The sequence below is a fragment of the Lichenostomus cassidix genome, chromosome 4A (assembly GCF_008360975.1).
Source record: "Lichenostomus cassidix isolate B80296 chromosome 4A, HeHo_3.0, whole genome shotgun sequence".
NCBI lineage: Eukaryota > Metazoa > Chordata > Aves > Passeriformes > Meliphagidae > Lichenostomus > Lichenostomus cassidix.
This window is the reverse complement of record NC_139485.1, coordinates 5,843,721-5,865,958: the sequence shown is the minus strand read 5'-3', so window position 1 is coordinate 5,865,958 and position 22,238 is coordinate 5,843,721. Positions and strand designations below refer to the sequence as shown.

General features: G+C 42.5%; 1 protein-coding gene across 2 annotated transcripts; it reads right to left on the bottom strand.

Moving 5' to 3' along the window:
- Positions 1 to 14,156: 14,156 nt before the first annotated feature.
- SLITRK2 (SLIT and NTRK like family member 2) lies at positions 14,157 to 19,875 on the bottom strand. 2 transcript variants are annotated; one of them, XM_085060286.1, is made up of 2 exons: positions 19,761 to 19,875; positions 14,157 to 18,805 (listed from the first exon to the last, which is right to left on the bottom strand). In XM_085060286.1, exon 2 carries the CDS (start codon positions 18,760 to 18,762, stop codon positions 16,192 to 16,194), a length of 2,571 nt encoding a protein of 856 aa, XP_084916412.1. In that variant the 5' UTR covers positions 18,763 to 18,805; positions 19,761 to 19,875; the 3' UTR covers positions 14,157 to 16,191. The 2 variants fall into 2 exon arrangements, with proteins under 2 accessions (XP_084916412.1, XP_084916411.1); XM_085060285.1 differs by lacking the exon at positions 19,761 to 19,875 and adding an exon at positions 19,262 to 19,487.
- Between the last annotated feature and the right edge of the window lie 2,363 nt (positions 19,876 to 22,238).

Genomic DNA, 22,238 nt, shown 5'->3' with positions numbered 1-22,238 from the left:
ATTATCAGTTATCCATCCAGTTTGTATTTGCCCAACTAGTGGTTTCTGCCCTTTTCCTCCCTTATTCAGAGAATGGTATTAACTGTATTTCAAGCAACTGCAGCAATTCTACTAACTTTACTCAGAGTTCCAAATATACGTAGAGTATCATAACCGTAATGTCCTCATTCTGTCATATTTGCTTGAAATGTGTGTATTTGTGTATTAGGTAGCTTTACCCTGACTAGAAAAAAATACAAAAAGCAGAATTAACTGTTCCTCCATCTTCAAACAGTTTCATTCTGTTGGTACTATTACAAAATTGAAATAATTGTTTAGAGGTCCGAGATAATTATCTCAGGGGCCTGTTGATATTGTTTTCCTTATCATTTTGTTTAATACAACTTTTGTCATATTGGCTCAACAGTACTTTCTAAACCTTCTAGTCTAATGGAAATCTTGTAAGAAGAGTAATCACTTCAAAAGAAGACTAAATAAATGGGAAATAACTAAATGGACTTGCTAAATAGAAAACTTCATAAATCTATTTAACTCCAATAAAGTCAGTCAGTGCCAAAAAGGGTTTGTATACTTTCCATGAATACAAATGGAAGATATTAAGTTGGTGCCACAAACACCACAAGGCAGATTCTTGACTGGCCATGGCATAAAGTGAGATGGTTATGGCTTCCATTCAGAGGGAAATTATTCAAGACCACAAACTAATGGCTCAGAACATGCTGCAGTGTTTAAAATTCTCTTTTCAGCAACAAACTCCGTGTCTCCTTACAAATTGCTTTGTTGGTGGGAGGATTTTCAGTTATTTCAAAACTTCCTATAATAAACCACTGCTGTTCAAATAAAGTCTTTATCCCTGCTCCCACTGAATTTCCATAGACTAGCAATACAGGATTGCAACAAAAGGGTGCAACTGGCTTATACTAACTTTGATGGGTGCATTTCATCCTTTTGCAATAAAAAAGAAAAGTAGCTAATGGGCTGATATTTTTAGAAGAGCTGTCCCTAGAGCCTGAACTTCCTTTCATAATTAGCAAGCTTCAGAGTGGAAAGTGAAGGCTATCAAATAGCAATGAGCAACAATAACAATACATATTTTACACTTCAATAGCTCTTTCTACCTGGGACTCTTAGAACTCTAAATACTAGCTGATAGCATCTAATTAGTTTTACCCTCTTCTAGCAAAGAAAGAAACAATTCTATAATTAATATGACTCATCTCTATGAATGTCAAAGAACGGTTTCAAGTTACTTGATTTCTCAGTTTTTGATTCTTGCTGTGGCAGGAACAGGGTGACATGCCTTTCTGTGCATTTGCCACATTTACATTCTCCTTGTGTATAACTTTTCCATGGGGAAATCCTTATCTTCCTTACAGTTCTTATCCTTATCTTCCTTACAGTTCTTCTGGATAAGCTCACAATTATGCAATTACTGCGTGGCTGAATTGCCCTGTTTGATCTGTTGACATCTGAAAATGTTCTTTCAGTGGAACCAATGTGAATGAAGAAGAGAGGTAGTTATTGTTGGCTTGTTTATTTTATAAAGTGTGGATGTGTATGAGGCAGGAGATAAGCAGGGCTCACCTAAAGCAAGAGTACCTCATGCAAGGCTGCATTTTCTTTCTGTCTGCTTAGCACAAAACAGCAGAGTAAAATATGCATCTTTATAATTGCAGAGAGCGAGTCATAAAAAAGAATTATTATTTACTTGCTATAGAAAATAATATCTGTTGCTTTCCAAATGAAGATTAATGGTGTTGATTCAGTGATTAAGATGTTAAACAGCCCATCCAGGAAAGCCTTTGTTTCTGCATTGTATTACACATTTTGTCAGCACTGATCACAAGGGGTAGATGGAGAACAGCCTGTGTGGGGAAGGGGTCTGGTCATCCCCAGCTGATTGATCATTTATCTTTACTTGACTTGTGCCACAGGGATGGGTAGAAGTTGTACTGTGCAAAGTGGGATGGCTGCAGAGACACTTTTTTCCTAATGTGAGCACCTTGGGAAGTCTGACACTACTGAGTCTGCTACTCAGGCTGGGGGTTCACCTTGGGAGCTGGGACAGAGACCCCAGGAGATTAGGAGGCTTGTGTTTCCTCCTGGAACTGCGTGTTCCTTAACTGCCTGAGGCACTGCTTGTCTGGACAAATGGGATTGGTGTCAAAATACAGAAGAAAAGAAATAAATCACCAAATTTTGTAAACTCACATGACTTATCTGGGTAACAATAGCTCTTCATGTTTGTTTGACCCCTTAGACATCTTCTAGAACTGCTCAGAGCTTTGAAAATAAATGAGCATTTGCTGCTTAAAAATACACAGATTTCTTTTATGGCCAGATGTTAAATGGTCAACCAGCACAATTTATGGTGTGGTTCAACACTGCTACACCAATCAGCCTTTGCAAATGCCACCTTTTGCTCCTGGGCATTTTTATTTACTGAAGGACATGTAAAGGAGATGGAGTGATTTGTCTCGGTGAGTAAGAGCAAAGGGAGGTCACTCTCTGTAAGCAGCAACTGTTGTGATAAACAGCACATCAAAAAGCCATGGTTGGCTAAGCAGAATAATTTTAAATACTTCGCTGGATACTCACAACAACTGTGCATGGCAGACACTGCCTTGGAGTGATCAATGTGGAGACTCCCAGAGCGTGGTGGAATCTCTTGCTTGCTCACTATTCAAAGCCACTCTGAGTTCCCTCATGGAAGGAACTTCTTGGCATCTCCCAAAGGATTTCTCTCTCTGCTGTTCTTCTGTTAAGTCTAGCAGAATACATGAGTTACATCAGTATCTTGGCAACTCTAAAGACTGCTGGATCTTTCTTTCTGTATAAATATATCCAAATGTGGCCTTTAATAGCTGCAGAGGATGAGATTTTCCTGCTGGTGTGATGTGTGGTGCCAGTGACAACTTGTCTGCTACAAAATCTCATTTGTGGCTGGGGCACCTGTGTTTTACCTGTGACTACAAATCTCAAAACGTGTCTGGAAAAGCGCAATTGCCTGTAAGGAGGTAAGAAAGGAGATAAGGACCTGTGTCTTAGGAATCTATGTGGGATTCCAGGATTAGCTCAGTCTTGCTAAAATGGTAGTTTTCAAAGGAGGAATCTGGACATAGACAGGAAATTTGGTACAGCATTATCTGAGCTGAGTGTCTTCAAGAATAGAGGTGGGTAGAGGAGATTTAAGGCTCATGGAAGACTGAGAATTTGTGGCAGTAGGCATAAAGGGAGGAGGTGTAGGGGGCTGCATACCACTAAAAATATGCCCTTCTCATAAAAAAGAAACATAGAATATTTCCTGCTTCCTTCCTTTGATTATTTTTTTCTCTTGACAAGAGTTTCACTTAGACATTAAAGCATGGGCAATTCACGTGTTTCGATAAGAAGCTCCAAGATCTGTATGAATGTAACTCAAAAATAAAAACTGCTATGGAGTTTTCAACCATTTCCTGTTCAGTAGGACTTCTAGCTATTAATTTAACTTGGGCACTAGTGTAACTCACAAAGGCATACAAAGTGTGCAGACAATGGCAATTTGCTGAGGTGGGAGAGATGAATCAACTCACGGTGGGACTGATTTCTTCTGCTAACTATTAAAAGTACACTAGGATTAAACCAGGAAAGATACCTCATGCTTAGGTAGCTGCTGTTAAATGACATGGATCCCACATGAATGACAAAATCAAGCAGCAAAAAAAGCAACATTTATTATAGAGAATCATCTGTGGAGGCATCAATGCTTACAGTTCATCTCTCAAAGGACTCTCTCCTTTTGTCACTGGAATTTAAATCTCTTCCTGCACTGGACTAAAGAGTGCAGTACTGCCATGTTTGGTAAAGTGATAATAATTCCTCTGCCTTAAAAGGGTAGATCAGTGCAAAATTTTTAGGAACAAGGGAGTAACTTTGTTTAAAAATTGATGGTGGTGCTATGTGACCCACTTTATTCTCAGGGCAGAGACAGTCCAGTGCTTTTTCTGCCATCTGTGCTATCAAAAAGCACTTGCAGTCAGGGTCAGTTAATAAGGAAGACACAGCTCATTTGTTCTTTCACTTTTGAGGTCATCAGGGAGTCTCATCTCCCTGTCTCCTTTTCAGCATGGTCCTGTTCTTATATTTAGGAGAGTTTACTATTTATCTCAGCCTAGAAACGTGAGGCTGGTTCTGTGCCCCCCATTTTTACTAAACCCCCCAAAGTCACACCCACCCCCCATTTAAAAACAGATTGATTTCTGAACATTGCTCATTATAGAGGAGGCAAAATGTATGGGAATCCAGTACCATGTGCTGGAATATTTACAGACTAGAGCTAAATTATTTAAAGGAATTGTCCCCATGTTTTCTATTACACAGGAAACAATACTTAGCTAATAACAGAGGCATTAGGACAATGTGTGCTTCCACAAAGGGTTGGGGACTACATTCAGAGCAATGTTTGTTCACCCAGTAAAACTTCACCATTTCTGTAAATTTGGGAGAACTTCAATTCAGCATGAGGAAGGATGTGAGAAACCCAACCCTTTGGAAGCTGTGGGAGACCTCTGCTCTGTGCTTTGGTGGCAGCAGCAGGGTTGGTGTCACAGCCAGAGAGCATCACAGACATACAGGGGCTGTCGTCAGGGATGGCAGCCTGCATTCCAGCAGCTGCACCACTGGAGTCCTGCTTGACCTCCAACACCAAGTACTGCCTCTTATATAATCATTTTAATATTTACCTTCCTCTGTGCCCTTGTTGAGACATCTTACTTATCTTTTTTTTAATGATAGTGACATCTTATTGAGTGCAATGAGATGAGGAGTGTCAGGGCAGCTCTCAGGACTCTCTCGAGGAAAGCTGACTCTGCCATTCCCACTTTTCCAGCCAGCTGCAGCACAGACCTCTCCAAACCCAACTCCCAAGTCCTTAGAATTGGATTTCTACCAGACCATTAGATTTCTCACCAAATTAGCCAAGTTTAAGAGAGTGCAGACAGCTTTGGATGGACAGACATGACCCCAGTGTAACTGTCTGAAGGTGTGTGCTTGCCAGCAGCTCCTGGGGAAGCAGACAGGCCAGGTGCCCTCTGTCTGGTTATGCACATCAAAACCTGACTGTGGACTGTGAGATGGAATGTCATGCTGGAGGAGCCTGTCTCTATGTGTGAGGGAAGGGGATCACTTCTAGGAGAGCAGAGCTCTCATTTTTTGTGGCCTTGACCACCTTTTCAAGGCTGTGCTTCTTTGCTTCTGTCCTCTGTTCCTTCCGTGTCCTCGCAGTTCCTCTTCTGTCCCTTCCTTCCCCTTTGCAGAAGGAGCCTGACTGTTACTCAGCCTGACTACTCAACCCAGAGGCAGCAAAATTCAACTTATCAGTTCAATTAATTCGATGAATAATCAAATTTCACCAGATCAGAGAGCTGGCGTTGCAATCAACATTACAATCCATGTTGCCAAGTGGAGTTCCTTCGGCGAAGGGGACATGCCATTGCTGTTTCCATGCTCATATTTTATTAATATGGAAGAAACTGTGAAGGATGTTATTAAATTGAGATCTCATATAATGGGAAGTGTTCTGGAAAGATGCTGGCAAGGCCTGCAGAGTTTTGTTAATTTCCCTCAAAGCTTTCACAGCTTTCAGCGTGGCTTTCTCAAAAAGCTACACTTAGAGGATTAACGCCGCTCTCCTCATGGAACTCTGTTTACCAGGGGAACTTTGGTCAAAGGGAGAAAAGTAGACAACTTCAGACTTTTCATGTCAGTGCTGCTTAAAGAACAAATATCCATTGGCAGGGTAAGAGCCTGAAGAAGAAGAAAAGGAGCTTTCTACCTATTGTGCAATAAATCAAAAGGTTCCAGTGAATTTCTTTGAGGGTTAGCAAAATTGCTTAATCGAGGATTTCAAAGGGTGATCAAAACTGTTTTCAGTTATTCCTGACTTGCACTTGTATCATTCCAGACTGAGCTGAGTCTTTTTCCCTAGTACATTCCTCTATTTAAAGGCAATAGAAAGAGGAGAAAGCAGTGAATTTCAATTATCAGAATCCCAATGTGTGGGAAATATGACTTCAATTCTTCCTCTGGAACATCTGAATAAGAGCAAATAATTGCAAGTTCTTCACTAATAAAAAGCAGAGGAAAAAAGAAACAATAAGAGAACATTTTCAGAAATTGGATTTTCATTATCTGCAATAACACAGGGAGCTTATCTATTGTGAAGAAAGCAAGTCCGATTCTAATGTGGCATAAATATTTGCATGATAATAAGGTAATGTATTTTAGATTAAGTCAATGTATTGCTCACAAAGAGAAAGAAAGAGCTGCGGCCATCCTTGGCAAAACATGACTTTGTAGATGTGACTTTGTGCATGTCCCAGGACTCTACTGCTCCTTTTCTTTGAAAGTACATTTACTGTTGCAGTGCAGTCGCCATTGACTACAGATTCCCATCCAAACCCTCAGGGTGGCAGAACAGGGATGCAAGAGCTGCTAAAAAGCTTTGAACTTCATGAATAAGTGAGGAGTCCCAAACAGAGAACACAAAAATGTGCCTGTTTGCCTCGCTGTGTTGTATTAACGCTTAAAACTTGAAAATTAAAAGGGTTTGTGAAGCACCAAGTGTATAAAAGTACCAACCAAGAGTTTTATTGCAGAAATTAATTCATTCACATCCCAAAATTAACTAGGTGGTGAACTTTCAGAGATCTCTTTCTTTTCAGATGTCACTAAAAATTCCAAGGCAGTGGCAAATTGGATTGTTTCTATAGCAGTCACATTAAAGTGACCAACATCCTGCATTGCTGCTAGTGTTGATCCATTATTGGTATAAATGTTCAATTGGTATGAATGGTATAAATGGTATAAATAATTGCTTAATTAAAGGGGTTTACAAAACAAGGCAGCTGCATCCTTAGCTACTAGAAACCACTTCAGCAATGTTTATGGAATTAAACTCTGTTTACAGCAGATGAGGATCTGGATATCTTTCCTTAAATAATAAATTCTCTTTTTTTATGAGAGAAAATAATTATCACTTAAAACCTCGAAGATGGTCGTGTTAAAAGGATCACTGAATGTTTACATTCCTTGATTCCCATTTCTCCCAGAACTTAGATAGAACAAATTTTTTTAAAGACTACTTTGAACTACTGCTTTTGATATACTTTTGCTGATCCAGGACAGATGATTTACACTGCACAGCCAGAAATAATCTGTGGTGTACCATGTATCTTATGCTCCTTATAAATATCCTCTAAACAATTGCCAGTTATCTAGAAGCATGAAATTGTGCATGGGATCAGAGAACCTACCCCATCCAGCCAAAAAAACTCATGTCATTTACAGTCTAGAACCTAGGAATAATTGTTCACTTGTCCCTTTTTATGAATCAGCAAGAAAATGAAAGCATCAGTCTTAGCATTCTCAGAATTTCGATCAGCACAATGTCTAAACACAAATCAAAAGGCCTAGCCAGTGAATGAATTTCAGTAGGTTAATCAAAAGCAAATTCAAAAGTGGAGGTGAAATGATGTCTGTTGTGTTGAATGGATATGCTGCCCCAGGTCCTTGTGGTCCTGCATTTAGAAATCAGCTCTCTGTTGCACAGAAGCATCACATTGCCAGGCATGACATGGAGGTCTGTCTGTGGTAAGTGGTGGGCTTTCCAACAAACAGTTGGATTTTACAGGATGTAGCTGGGCTATATATGGAAAAACATGATCACAGTCTGCATTCAATAGACAAGAAAACTATTACAGTAACTGTAGAGGAGAAAGAAAGAAGTTACAGTGTATTGGAAAGAGGCTGACAAGGAAAGTTGAATGAATTTCTTTCTCTCCCCAGAGTGCCAGGCTCTTATTTCAGCAGCTGTCTGCCACTCAGAGCCTCTCTTGGCTCACTTGCCAGCATGAAAACTGTCAGCAATAGCCCAACTGACTTCATGCAGAAAAAGGTGAATAAAAAAAAATGACTGGTATGCTAAGAACTATTTATGAAAGGATTCTATAGGGCAGAAACAGACAAGGTGATTCAACTCAGCCAGAGAGATAAAACTGAGGAGGTGTCTACTGTGTATTCTCAACAGTTTAAAAACAAACTGTAGCTTTTTCCTCCCCATTTTATTCCATATATCTCATATCCTTTTACAAGGAGACAGTATCTTTTCCCTGTATGAGGTAATCTTCATGGTCTGTTTTTAACTGTAAAAACAGAAAACAAAACCAAATCTGACATGTAGACACCACATTCTCAGATTGGAAAAACATATGCCAGGGAAAAAAAGCAGTGCACTATTGCTGTATTTGGATGAAGCTATAAAGGCTTTGAAAAACAATTATACTTAGCATTTCTCATCAGCAAATCTCACCAGACTAAGGCAGAAAGTATCATCCTCCTTATTTAATGATGCAGAAATTAAAGCATGGGGACACAGGTATGCCTTGTGCAAGGTCACTGGCAGAACTAAAAAGAGAACACTATTTTTCATTTCCAAGCAAGTGAGTTTTTAACTAGGCCCACTGCTTCACTATCTAAGCAAAATAAAAACAAGATAATATAAACAAAGTCCTTAGTAGTTCAAGTTTAGGTGTCCACTATGAAATATGTATGAGGACTCCACTGCTAGGAATTATCCCCATGCATTATTTGGAGGGAAAAAAGAAGACATGGAAAACTTAAGCCACTACCAAACAAATTTGTAAACATTGCATTATGGAAAAGAAGGCCATATTAATAAATAAGAATTATCTATCAGTTCTGGTAAGTAGCTTATGAGTTAGATGTAATGGTTAATATGGTTAGAGAAAATACAGGCTAATAATTATACCACTAATTAAGGTGTGAAATGCATGAAGCATTTTCCCCACTACCATTATCTTTTCACATGAGCCATGCTTATATCTGAATTACAGTAAATCTGCTCTAACTTTAAGGCTGGGATTTCTCAGCTCTCCAAGGGAGCCTGTCCAGTTCCCTCAGCCTTTAGGAAAGCAGTCTGTGTACCATTTCCCTTTAGATGTTCCACAGAAAAATAGGCATTTTTGTAAGCTCTTTGAGTCATAAAGTCTGAATTCCTTACTTTTCTGGTAGTCTCCTTTTAACATCTTGACAGCTAAGACAACTATAATCTACCTTTATTTTCCCTGTTCCCCCACCTCCACTATCTTGCACAAAAACACCAAAAAAAAATCCCCCAACCCTACACAACACTGTTGTTAGAATTCCTTTTGATTCCCTACTAATCATAATAAATCCCTCTGAAACCTTCAGGAAAAAACCCAGAAAATTTGAAAGGCTTTTCCCAACCTCTAACTCCCTCTCTTTTTTCTGTTATAAGTAAGCTGAATATTATAAGGTTTTACACAGATACTTATTAGTGTGTACGTGTTTCAAGTTGGAATACATCTGAATAAAATCAGCAGCTTAGCAGAGCACAGCAGATGTGATGGGAGCAGTAAAGCTTTGGGAAAGCTTTGCTCACTTGAGTGGATCACTGAGCTTCTGAAACTTCTGACTTGTTCAAGTCTCAGCTGCCTAAAACTTGAGGAGCATGGCTACTTGTGAAATAAGATAAAGAACAAAACAAAGATTTAGCTGAGCATATTCCATTTGCCCTCCACAGTGAGAATACAGTCAGGAATAATCAAGAATGAAAATTTAGAAAATATAGAATAAAGCAAAAATTCCAAGCAAAACCTCACCCTCCAAGGAGTGAGAGATGTGATAGCCAAAATGCCACATCACTCAAATATTACTGAAAATCTGATACTTAAGTATAAAGTTGGAATATGCTGATTTGAGATTTGTGGGAGTGAGGGTTGAGTCTGGAAAACTCCAAAAAGGCATTTTAAGTGATGATAAGAGGACATAAGCATTTTTCTCTCCCCTCTACCACTCACAAGTGGGGATTTCAATAGGATTGCTCTTATCTGGTGAGATTGCTGTCACTCGTTCCAATCCCAGGGCATCCCACAGGAGCCACTCAGGAATGAAGTTAACAAAGGTACCCTGCACCAAACCCAAATTGCTCAGATCTGACTGGACCCTGGAATCTTTAAAAGCCTCTTTGACAGCTTTGCTTCCACATTAGGTTGTATGTTCTTTCATGATTAGAAGAAAATTTATGTAGTCGTTACATTTTCACAGTTCTTGAAAAATTTTGTGTTCATTCCAGCTGTCTGGCTAAGATGCTGACATGCACCACATCTGTAGCAAATCCCTGGGGAGAAGGACAAAAGTTTATGGCATGGGAAAAAAACCCCTTAACTCCAACTCCTTTGCCCATCAGATGAGAGGCTTTCAGAACTAAAATCAAGATGTTTTAAAATAGACTCTGTCACATTATCAGCGATCTCAAGGGGATTTTTTTCCAGGCTTTTGTATGGAAATATGTCTTATCTCAAGAAGAGATAACTGCAACAGGTCTGTATACATTAGCTGTGCTTTTTCCAATGCAGAGAGCATTTTTAAGAAGGCTGTTCTGCCTCCTACTCAGAAGATAAGTGGTGCCTAACAGTTCTGGCTCTGGAGAGCACATGCAGGGCAAGGGAAGACACAAGAACCTGGGTTTGCCAGACACAAATCTACACTTTTTCTGTCCCCATAAAGAATCCTGATGTCATCATATTGCAGAAACTTTGTCATGCTGATGTCATGCGTGTTATACTGCAAATATGTATTCACATTGCCTTGATTGCTTCCTTCTTAAGATCTGCAATGTTTTGTGTTGCTCTTGTGTTGTAAGAAGCTACCTATACTGATCTGAACACTTTTCTGAGAAGTGAGTTTGTGCAAAGGACCTTAGAAGTTAAAAGTTTATGGCATTAATTGCACAAATGGTTAATTTATTAAAAGATAGAACTATGAACCATTCAGAAATACTGCAAATAGCTTTGCTCTTCCAAACTTCACCCTGTTTACTTTCTCAGAGTGCATAACCAGTGGCAATGCAGGTCTGTGCACACAGGGTAACAACCAGGGATGAGAACAAATCCTGAACACTTCAGTGTATCCTTAAGGGTAATGGAGGTGCATGTGGCCTCTGATTTCATCCCTCCAAATGGTTAACAGCATGTAACAACCTCTGCTGCTGCATTCACAGGGGTGTCCTCTGTGTTTATAATCTCAGGAAAAAAGCCACTTTTATGATGTCCTGTTTTTCAAGCTTCACTCATACTCTTGAGCTATTTGGTCTTGGGAATGACTGCATCTCCGACTGCCACTCCAACATTTCTTTCATTCAGAACAATCTATTCATCTGTATTCATAAACATGTCAATCTACTGGTTAAAAAAATCCAACCAACCCTTCAAGAACAAAAAAACAACAAAAACCTTCTCCTTAATCCACCTCCCTCATTAGCTAGGATTAAAAACCTTAGTCAAAATGGTTGGCCTTGTGCCCAGAAAAGCTATGAGATCAATAATCCAAACAGACTTAATGATCCTCTTAGAAAAGAATAACTTCTGTACTTCTCCTATGGAATGCTTTGAAAAAGTGAAGGGAAATACACAAGAAGTGTCACATCATCTGCATAAGTTAATTTATCTGTTATTTTGAAGTTGTACAGTTGGAGGAGGTCTTTGGGAAATAGGAGTTTTTTTCTTCTTCTCTGTAAAATGACATTCATTGTCTGCAAAAACAGCAATATGAAAAATCACAAACTGTATCAGTGATTGGCCTGTAAGAGCCTAAGAAGTTCCATTAATATTTCCAGTGTCTCATTTCACTCATGAGCAGTTTAAAATTATTGTATTCCTATACAAGCACAGTATTCTATAAGACTGTTATTTAAGCAATTTAACTTGTTGGTATCCTTATTTTGACACTACTAATTACAGCTTCAAACTTTTTAAAAGTGCAACTTTTGTTCTACAAACTCAAGTGTTTGTGGGAAGAAAACCAAACTACACCCTACTGTATAGTTCTCTATACACACAAGAGGGTGTCATAAAAAGTCAGTGCATTTGACCAAAGCAGGACAGGACAGAAACTCCACAGGGAATGTTTCTCTCATGGACAGAAGGGATATGTCTTGGGGTAGAGACTGGGAATTAGCTGTTACCAGTACTCATCCTCTATCCTCTTCACACTTCCTGGAGAAAAGCAGACATATCTGTAGCCCAATTCATGCCTAATATTACAAGGGGGAATAAATCACCTTTGAATGGCCTGAGCTTTTTAGCTATTTACTGTGGACAAGCTACACAACCAGTTTGAGTTTAAAATTTTAGTAGCTAATTTTGGCAAGGTTAACTCATGCTGAAGATAACTCACCAAAACTACAGCAATGAGTGATGCAGTTTCAGCAAGCTCATCCATTTCCTCTCACTCAGACATGCTGCTTGCACAGACACAGGTTGTGCATGTGGCACGTGGGGAATCCTGCAAGGAAGCTGAAATGCTCTTTTTGAAGTGATTTTAGGCTTCCCTTCTCTGCCCAATGAGGGGAAGAGGGAACAGCTCTGCTGGACCTTCCTCCAGCACAGCCCCTAAAAATCCCCTAGATCAGGTGTCTCATTTCCCACAGGGCTACTCAAAACGCCATGGGAGGAGGCGAGGGTGAGCTCTGGGTGGAGCAGGGCCATCAGCTCCCTTCAAGGGGCACACAGGTCCTTCAGAGCTTGCTAGGGAAGGGAAGGAGAGCCATGGGGCACAGGGGCAAGAGGAAGGATTGGGGCATTACACAGTGAGGGCTTGGGAAGCAGGTAATAGAGGTGAGGCAGGAACTGAGCAAATGCTGGAGCCCAAAAGGGTAAAATCTCATGGAAGACAGAGGCTGCAGAAAGGAGGAGCACCAATGGGCATTTGGAGTGGCTCTGCAGCAGGCTTGAGAACACAGAGAACAGACCCTTTTGCAAAAAGTGACCTTTTTTTTTTTTGTGGGGAGAAAAAGGGAAGCATTTTGATAAATTTTACTCAGTGTTTACCCAGAAAGGTCTCTTAAAAGAAAAAATGTATTCATGTTTTGGAGGTCTAGTGCTCCCCATTTTCACTAGGAATAACTGCATAGTTTCAACAGTGCTTCAGTCTGCACTGTTACGGTTTCTGTAAAGGTCATTTTGTTCACTTTCACAAAAGAAAACTTATGAAGAAAGAAAACTATTTGCACCCCATTCTCCTGAGGGAACAAAACAACTTTGCTGACTTGGTTACATAATTTTCACAGTTCAACTTTTCAAACTATGAACAAGTTTTTTTTTTTTCCAGACTCATTATGTAGCCACTACTTCAGCTAGCAGCTCTCCCCTAATAAGCAGCAGCTTCCAGGGCAGCACAGCTGAAGAAATGTGGAGACCTTCTATAGAGCAGCTGCCGACACACTTTCCCTGTTAAACAAATCTCTTTAAGTGTAACTGAAAAAAAATCTTCTCTTTCACCTAGACATTCTATGAAAAGCATTGCTTAATAGATGTCAGCTGAAGGGTATAAAAACAAACCTAAAAGATCTACAGCAATAATAATTTTTAAGCTGGTATTGGTAATGCAAAATAAAATCTAGTCATTAAATAAATTCCACTAGGAAAGCTAAGGAAATGTAAAGCAACAGCAACGTCTGTAAAGTATGGCTGTGTTACCAAAGTAAACATCAAAGTATTGAGACTGAAGCAGTAAAACCAAACAATATAAAATTACTAAAAGAATCAATTCCCTATACCTTGTTGTTTGCAAACACTAGAACATTGAAAGCATTTCTGCTGGAAAAATTAGCTTTTTTCTGAGGAAAAACACTTTGTAATTGGCTTTGCTTCACTGAAAAATAATAAATAATATCCTAGCTGCTCCCAGATGTAAAATAGTACTTGTTTTGCAGGCAATACTAAAATCATACCTGGAAAGAGTTAATAACTTTAAAATAATACTTATACTTTTCTCAGTGTTTCAGTAATAAATGCTTTTAATTACCCAGGGTAAGGAACCATAAGAAGACAATCAGTACTGGAAGCTTTCATGCAAGTACCTTGCTCAAAGATGGATGCTATTCCAGTCAAATGTTCCAAGCTCAACTAAAGTGATACCATTTCACCTCTTTCTTGATGTGAGACCATTTTGAAGACTGATTCTTGAGTAGTTCATTGTAGCACTTCAATTTTAAACCTGATCTAATGAACAGCCAGAGATGCTATGGACTCCAAACATAAAGAGTTGACATGTTAGCATATTAATGTACTCAGATGTCACATAAATCATTAGAAGGCATTTTACTGAGTGACTCAGATATTTGGCAATACACATGCAAAGCCTCTTTAGCTCTTAAATATAAAGTAACTTCCTCTTGGCAAAGTCCTGATTAGAACAACATTGATTGTAGTTATTTATAGCTTAAATGCTACTGCTGAAAATTTCTCAAAGTTGCAGATACTGTATTATTAACTATAGTAAAGCTCTAAAAATCAGTCAGCAGAGGCCACTTCAATCTCTGCATGATAATAAAGGATTATTATGTGCAGTAACCTATTTATGAAAAGGAAACAGTGTGCTTCTTTCAGACCCCATCAATTGCTTTAATAAGGAATTGAAAAGCCTGGCCTACTTTATATGCAGATCACCATCCCAGTTGCATAAGGATTTAGAATAGACAAAACAAAACTGTTTTTGTTGTAAATAAGGGCTGTTTGTTTAAATTGCACAATAATGTTTGCATCTAAAAATTATTTAGAAGCTAATAAGGCTTAATAAAGTTTGATTGTATGCTTGTTAATGAAAATGGTTTCAATATTCTCCATGAAGGAAAAGTAAATTGAAGGTGATAACATAAAGCTTGAAGCAAAACAGGCCTGAGTTAATGGGAAAGAAGACTCACTGCATTTGTTCACTGATGGGCTTAAGAAAACCAGTGTAGAGAATGGAATTCAGTTAACTAAAAACATTTTACAAAATTTAAGACAGTGAACTTAATGGCAGTTTTCTCTAACAGATTGGAACTATAGCAGTATTACTTCTCTTTAGAGACTGCAAGCACAGACATAGACATAGTTCAGACCACCAAAAGTTAGTGTGATGCTCATACTGATTTCAGCCACCTTGACTGGGAGGACTACAGAGACCCAGGTTCAAATTCTACCTTTGGCAGTGGTTCACTTGCCTGTATGTTAATAAATTTAATGAGGTGTGGGATGACCCCTGCTGGTGTCCCTGCTTATGAAAAAAATATGTATCTGGCAGGAAGAGGACATGTTAATTTCAGTCCAAAAAGTTACAAATATAAACTCTGTCACAAAATGTATAAAAATACCTAATCCAATGCATAAAATATTGTGAGTAATGTTCTGTTAAGTATGAAAATAATCTTAAGCCACTGAACATTACTGTGTTAGAGCTGCAATGCAATGTATGAAGAAGGACATTAATTGTTCAGTTCACTATGACATTGTGTTAAACATCTTTTATTAATAAGCTGTTATTCCCGGCTAGGCATTTGATAACCTCTAGTCCAGAGCTAAATCCTCTCAGTTGATTTCAGTGAATCACACTAAACAAATCTAGAGGGAAAAAATACCCCAATAATTTACAATTGAGTCTGTCAGGTCCTAGAACTAGAGTCCTTTAAAGAAGGGCAGCTTTCCTATAAATCAAACCTTCTGATTTAATGCAGCTGACATATAGATCTATTTTACAATTTTTTTTTAATTTCAAAAATACAACACATTAAAATAGGTTCAATTTATCAAAGCTAAGAGCAACAATTAAGTAATAATGTACTTAAAGTGCAAAGGCACTTTAACACAAAAAAGTGACGCCCAGTGGCTATAGTTGGTAATTGAAACAGCAGTACTGTATATTATTATTTACAAAAGAAAGTCATAGTCCAGGAAAAAAGATCTTTGGAGATCTTCTACATAATACATTAAGTTTCCACTTTGAAATGAAAAGAAAAAAAAACAACACAAAACCCATAGACCCCTTTCTTCATTTCCTTCAAAATCAAAAAGAATTATGCAAGGTCTATTACAGAAAGATACGTTTGCAATGACAGTTCCCAGAGAAGGGTCAAAAAGAGAGAGATATAGAAATAACTTAAAGGGAACGTTGCAAAAGCAACACCACATCCCTGCTGTGCTGCAAGGGTTCCTTTTCTCTCTCACTCCCTCTCTGATTTAAAAAAGTGGAAATATTGGGAATGCGACAGATGACATCAGTACTGAGTTCAGAGTCAAAGAAATGTGAGGCTGAGCTCATTTAAAAAATTTCCTTTGTCTCCCACCTCCCCCCTCACAGCTGACTGATTGCAGTTTGTTTTTCCAGAACTTCGAGGTAGTCTGGTTCTGTTTGTAGCTTTCCTTGGAGTAAAGGATGCTCAGGTTTAGACTGTTCTGCAAAATATTTCCTGGGAGTTCCATATAAAACAGTTTTATTTATCCTGTCCTGGTTTTGGCGTCTGGATTCATATGAAGGGGCAAACTGCCTTTTGGGTAAGGTACAAAAGTTATAATGAACTAATCCTCCGGTGGGGAGTTCCTTGACCCTTTCTGCAATATTTTGATACAGCAGCTCTGGTTCCCTTGGCGAGGACTGCTTTTCCAGTAATTCAGCTGCACTGATGGTAAATGCAAGATTGGTGGGGTCTTCCTTTTTGTGGTCAAGACTGCTATAGCTAAACTCATGGAGATTCCTGTAATAGGCAACTGGGTCCCCTTCCTTTTGCATGTAGATTGGGTTTTGGCACATCTGTCCAACAGGAGGGGGAATGTAGTTATAAACATGTCCTTCAGTTTTATCATGGCTCTCAGTGTTGTAAGACCCATACTGGAGCTGAAATGAACTTATATCTACGTTGTTGGCGCTGCTGGGCATGCTCTGCACCCCCTTCCGGCGCTTAAGGACGAAGACAAACAGACCTGCCCCAAAACAAACAGACAAAATAAACACAACCAGCAAGCCTAAAATTAGGACAGACAGCGGAACTTCGGTGTGTAACTCTGGGTAGGAGCTGGGTGAGACACCAAGATGAGGGGTATCTGTGTTCTGGTTCATGGAGAGGACAGAAGAATCTGACAAGTTGGGGTTCTCTGGGCAGATGGCTTCTTTGCTCAGGAATTTCAGATGCTCTCCAGAGTGCTTGGTGGGAGACTCGCATATTACTTCATTGATAACTACAGGGGGATTTGACTGCTGGTTGTTCTGGTCAGTGACTTTCTCTATCCAGTTCCTCAGGCCCAGGATGTCACACGTGCAGTCCCAAGGGTTCTCTTGGAGGTCTATCTGAATTAGAGCCGAGAGCTGGTCCAAGACTCCTCTCACAGGCAGGTGCGAGAAATGGTTGTTTCTAAGGTTGAGCCTGGTGAGGGAAGTGCCACTAAAGACATTGTCAGGCAAGGATCTGAGCAGGTTGTTATTGAGAAACAACAGATGAAGGTTACTCAGGGCATCAAATGTGCGTGGCAGGATCTCCTTAATGACATTGTACTCTAGGTAGAGATATTGCAGGCTGTGCAGCCCTTCGAACATTGAGCGGTACAGAACCTCAAGGTAGTTGCCGTTAAGATAAAGTCTGCGTAAACTTGTGAGGTTTGTAAAGGCACCTTCTTGTATCACTGCAATTCTGTTATTTCCTAGATGGAGCAAATCCAGAGAGCTGTACTCTGTGAGATCGGTTTTATAAATGACTTGCAGATAGTTACTGGTAAGGTAAAGTTTCTTTGGACTGGTTGGCCTGGGGTGGAGATCAGAGATGTTACTTATCTTTTTCTCTTGGCAGTTAACATTCAGGCCATTGTCTGAGCTCTGGGATGTACAGATGCAGCCAGCTGGGCAGGTGATGGGCACGGGAGACTTTGTCTGGTAAACCATGATAGGTCCGAATATTTGTCTGTCTTTCGACACAGAGACCCGGGGAGTGGGGCGGTTCCTAGTTTTGGGGGGCCGGCTGGCTTTTGGGGCCCTGGTGGGGTTGATGGCAGAGTTGGCTGTGGGCGATAGCCTCGAGATGTGTGGGTCTGAGAGGGCAGGGTGTTTTTCCCTCTGGTTTGAATCACTGGAGCTTTTCCTAGGGCAGAGATCTTGCCTGGTGAGCTGGGTCACATCTTTCCCATGAAGCCTGAAGGGGGTTTCACAGACTATCTCACCCACAAACACGGTGATGGTGTCTAGCCAGGCCTTGAGGGGCAGCAAGTCGCAGGTGCAGTTCCAAGGGTTTTCCTCCAGCTGGATTTCCATGATGCCTCCAATGTGCTCCAGCACACCAGCAAAAGGCATCATCTTCAGCCGGTTCCCCCGCAGGTCCAGGTGAGTGAGGAGCACGAAGCGGAAGACATTGCTGGGCAGGGACAGCAGGAGGTTGTCATTGAGAATCAGCACCTTGAGCTTGTTCAGCTTGCTGAATGCCCCCGCTTCGATGGCACTGATGTAATTGTAATCAGCCTGCAGGTACTCCAGACTCTCCAAGCCCAGGAAGGTGTCTTCCTTCAGCACTTCCAGCTTGTTGTTGTTGAGGTGCAGCCTCTTGAGGGTGCGGAGGCCGCTGAAGGCCCCCGTGCGGATCTCCTGCATGTCGTTGTTGCCCAGGTGGAGGGTCACGGCGTTGGAGTAGTTGACGAACTCATTGGGGAACAGGCGGGTCAGTGCGTTCCCATTGAGAAACAGCTGGTAGATCTTGGACGGGGGCGGCAGGAGGAGGCTGACGGTTGTAAATCCCTTGTTTTCACAATTAATGTTCAGCACGTTCTCCTTCTCCTCACAAGGGCAGCGGCTCTTGCTGCAAATGTCTTTGGCAGGTTTGCGACTCTCTGTCCACGAGATCCCAGCCACTGTTAACAAACTGAGCAACCAAACACCCTTCAGCATCTTTATGCGCCGTCGATCCCCGCTTTGGTACCTACAGTCAAACCTTTTGAGACAGGTAAGGAGAGAAAGAAGAAATCCCCAGTGAAAACGGCCGGGAGCAGAGGCTGCACGGGGAGAGCGAAAGCAGGTCGGAAGGTTGGGGGGGAAGGGGAGCCGCAACGCAGCGACTTCCAAACTCCTCTGGAATCCCCCCCTCCTCCTCCCTTCTTCTCCTCTCGGAAAGCGCCTGCTGAGCTGCTGTGGGGGAAGCCCCGTCGGGGAGCTCCCCGAAACCCGGGGTCCCCAGCGCCGGGCTCTCCGCCCGATCCCCGCCCGCCGCCGCCGCCTCGCACCCGGCAGCACGATCCCGTCCCCGCCGCCCGTCCCGGGGCCACCGCACTCCGGCCGCCCGGTCTCTCGCCCGCGTTTTAAACCGGGGGACACAGGGGCTGACGGCAAACCCTCCCTGCCGCAGGGGCGCCTCGCACCGCGCTCCCCGCGCCGCCCGCCGCGCTCGTACCTGCTCTCGGGGCGCCCGAGGGGGCAGCGCGGGCAGTGGCCGCCGCCGAGAGCCGCCGCGCCCCGGGAGCCAGGCGCCCGGCGGCGAGCGGCATCGCCCGCTCACGCCTCAGGAGGAGCCCAGCGGGGCGCCGCCGGCCCGTCCCGTCCCGGCCGGGCCCGTCCCGGCCGCGGCTCGGGGGAAGTTGGGCCGGGCGGGGGCCGGAGCGGCGGCGCTGCGGGAGCGCGGGGCTGTGCGCGGGCTGTGCGCGGGGCGCGGCGCGGCGCGGCGCTTTTGCCGGGTGCCCCGCGCGGAGCCGCGCTGACGTCAGCCGGGGGCGGGGGGGACACGTTTTTCCCAGCCCCCCTGTCCCAGTCCCCGTCCCCCCCTCCCTCCGCGGCTCTCGCAGCCGGCTCGGCTCCTGGCTCGGCTGCTCATCGCGGGAGCGCTCTGACAGCACCTGCAGGACAGCGCGGGCACTCGGAGCCGGGAAGGGGAATAAGGTAACGAGCGGATTTACCTGGATCCGGAGAATTCTTGGCCCCGAGTCCCTAAATCCGTGCCCTCAAAATCGAGAGCAAGTCAAGCAGCTTCTTCGGCACAAGCCAGCCGGCAAGCGCGCACGCACCGCACACACGCACCGCACACAGCCTCCGCACACGCCTTACACAGCCGCACACATCACACATCACATCACACACATGCACAGTCTGCCTCTCCGAGCAGCGGTGCTGCGAATGCCGGATCTGGCATCAGCACCGATCCCCCGCTCCGGCTGGAGCTGCCCCCTTCCCAAACTGCCGTGCCGAGCTCTGCCCAGCACGTTGGTGTTCTACACGCTGAGGGAAGTTCAACACCTTCCACCCAACCGAGCTGTCAGGCAATGGCACTCCCGAGCCTGAGTCCCTGCACCCTCTGGAAGGCTCCCCCGAGTGCTGAGCAGCCAGATCTAAGCACATCTAACACCATAATTCCCCCCGGCTCGATTAGTCTCACTGCCCCGTCTCAATGTTGTGGTGTTGCGTTTGGCTGCTTTTAAAAAGAGCAAGATGTTGGATGTGGGGTTTTGTGGTTTCCGTGCCCTGGGCACAGATCTATGTAGTGGGAAAGGATGGCTGCTCTTGATCTCTATCTGAAAGGTAAAACTTTGGGATCACACTGTGGGAATGGGAAAAAAAAGGCACTCCACATGGAATTTTTAAAGTGCTAGCAGGTCAGGGTGTATTATTGCCAGATTCTCATAGGGAACTATAAGCGCTTTCCTTAGTCTATAGAATGTAAAAGTTTGCTGCCAAAAGACTTCTGGACTTGGCAAAAGTGGTACTGTCATCTCGTGGCATTCTTTAGCCATTATGTATCAGAGCCCACATTTTAGGAGCAGCAGGAATGTGCTGTCTATTCTTATCTCTCTTCTTGAGGCTGGAAAAGGTAACATCCTGCAGCAGCAGCACAGATGCCTTTGCAGTGCTCCTGGGCAGGAATAGTGCTGGAGTTTGCATTTGGGATTGAAGCAGTTGCAGCTTCCCTATCTCAAATTTGGAAAGGTTGTGGAAAGAGCAGGAGAATCCCACACTGGAGGATGCTCTTGGTGTGGTGCTGTGGGAATTTCAACAAGACTGGGATTCTGAAATGCACTCAAAGCTGCTCCATTCTAACTCTTTACCCAGCTGAATTCAGGAACAAAAATTGCTAAGATCAGGAAAGATGTGTGTGGCAGATCTGCCGTTTTACAACACTAATACACCAGCAGCCAGATTATTACTCTGTGAGATTTTTTGCTTGTTTTCTGCTTTAAACATGAGGATATGGTGTTTGGCGAGTGAAATTGGACTAGTTACAGGCTGTAGAAAATCCTGTTTTCAGCTCTTTCTAACACAGTCTGGGGCATGAGCCTAAAAAGAGAATGTAAAAGGAGACCCAGGTTGATTTTTTTTGTTTTATTTTTTTAGATGGGAGCATATTCACACACACCTGCACAGAGGCACACAGAGGCTCCTGTAACCTCACCTGAGCAGCCCAGCACAGCACTGCCAGCACCCACAGGGCTCGCTCCAACACACAGCAAAAATGAAGGCACAAGTAAGTCCAGTGCATTGTCCCCTTGTCTCACAGCGTACATTTGTTTCATATTTTGAGTTTTGGTCAGGTGCAGCTTTCTGGTGAGCAAAGATCATGTCCTGGAATTGTTTTATGAGGTAACATACACTGTCCCACTGGCTTGTGTTTACTAATATGTAGGAAATGTGTTTGTGGCACTGCTGTTGCTGCCTTGGAAGGGAAAGCGTACACATGGCATGCCTCAGCAGTAATTACCAGATTCATGTGGGATGGAAGGAACAGCATGTTAGGGGATTGCAACAGTAATGAGACACAGAGATGATACTGATTCTATTACACTGCAAATGCATGCATATAATAACCATGGTTGTAGGAGGAGGAACAAGGATTAAAAAAAAAATAATAGCTTCAGCTTTTTATTTAGGAACAAAGTCCTGATTTCTCAGCATGCCTGAAGTGTTTTATAATCCCTTCAATTAAAAATGGAGTATAAAAGAACAGCTTTTTTTCCTCCACCTGTTTTACTGCCTTTTTATTTTGTGTGTTGAATGCAGGAACGTCTCCAGGCTGAGGCTCCATTTCTGGGAGCCTCCAGGAATGGAAGGCCAGGAGGCAGGTTGGTACAGCATCCCATGAGGTTTGGGGAAACTCAGGGTTATGCCTGATTTGTAAGCATTGTGAAGGTTGCTTTTTCCCAACTACTTTGCTGCATTCCCTCATCTTCCTTTGTGTGCAAAGTTATGAAGAGTGAGTACAGATTCATAGATGATGAAGCTTAATAGAACCATTGTGGCTTTTGGGTCTTGCATAACCCAAGCCATCATCTAAATTGGAATTAATTCCTGTTCAAACTAGATCATACTTCATAAGAGAAAGGGAAAAAATGAAACCCAATAACATATCCAGGCATACTTTAGCAATTGCCTATGGTGAAAACCTG

Bases quoted from the DNA above. Each gene is read 5' to 3' on its own strand.
- SLITRK2 (XM_085060286.1), bottom strand. From the start codon at position 18,762: ATGCTGAAGGGTGTTTGGTTGCTCAGTTTGTTAACAGTGGCTGGGATC.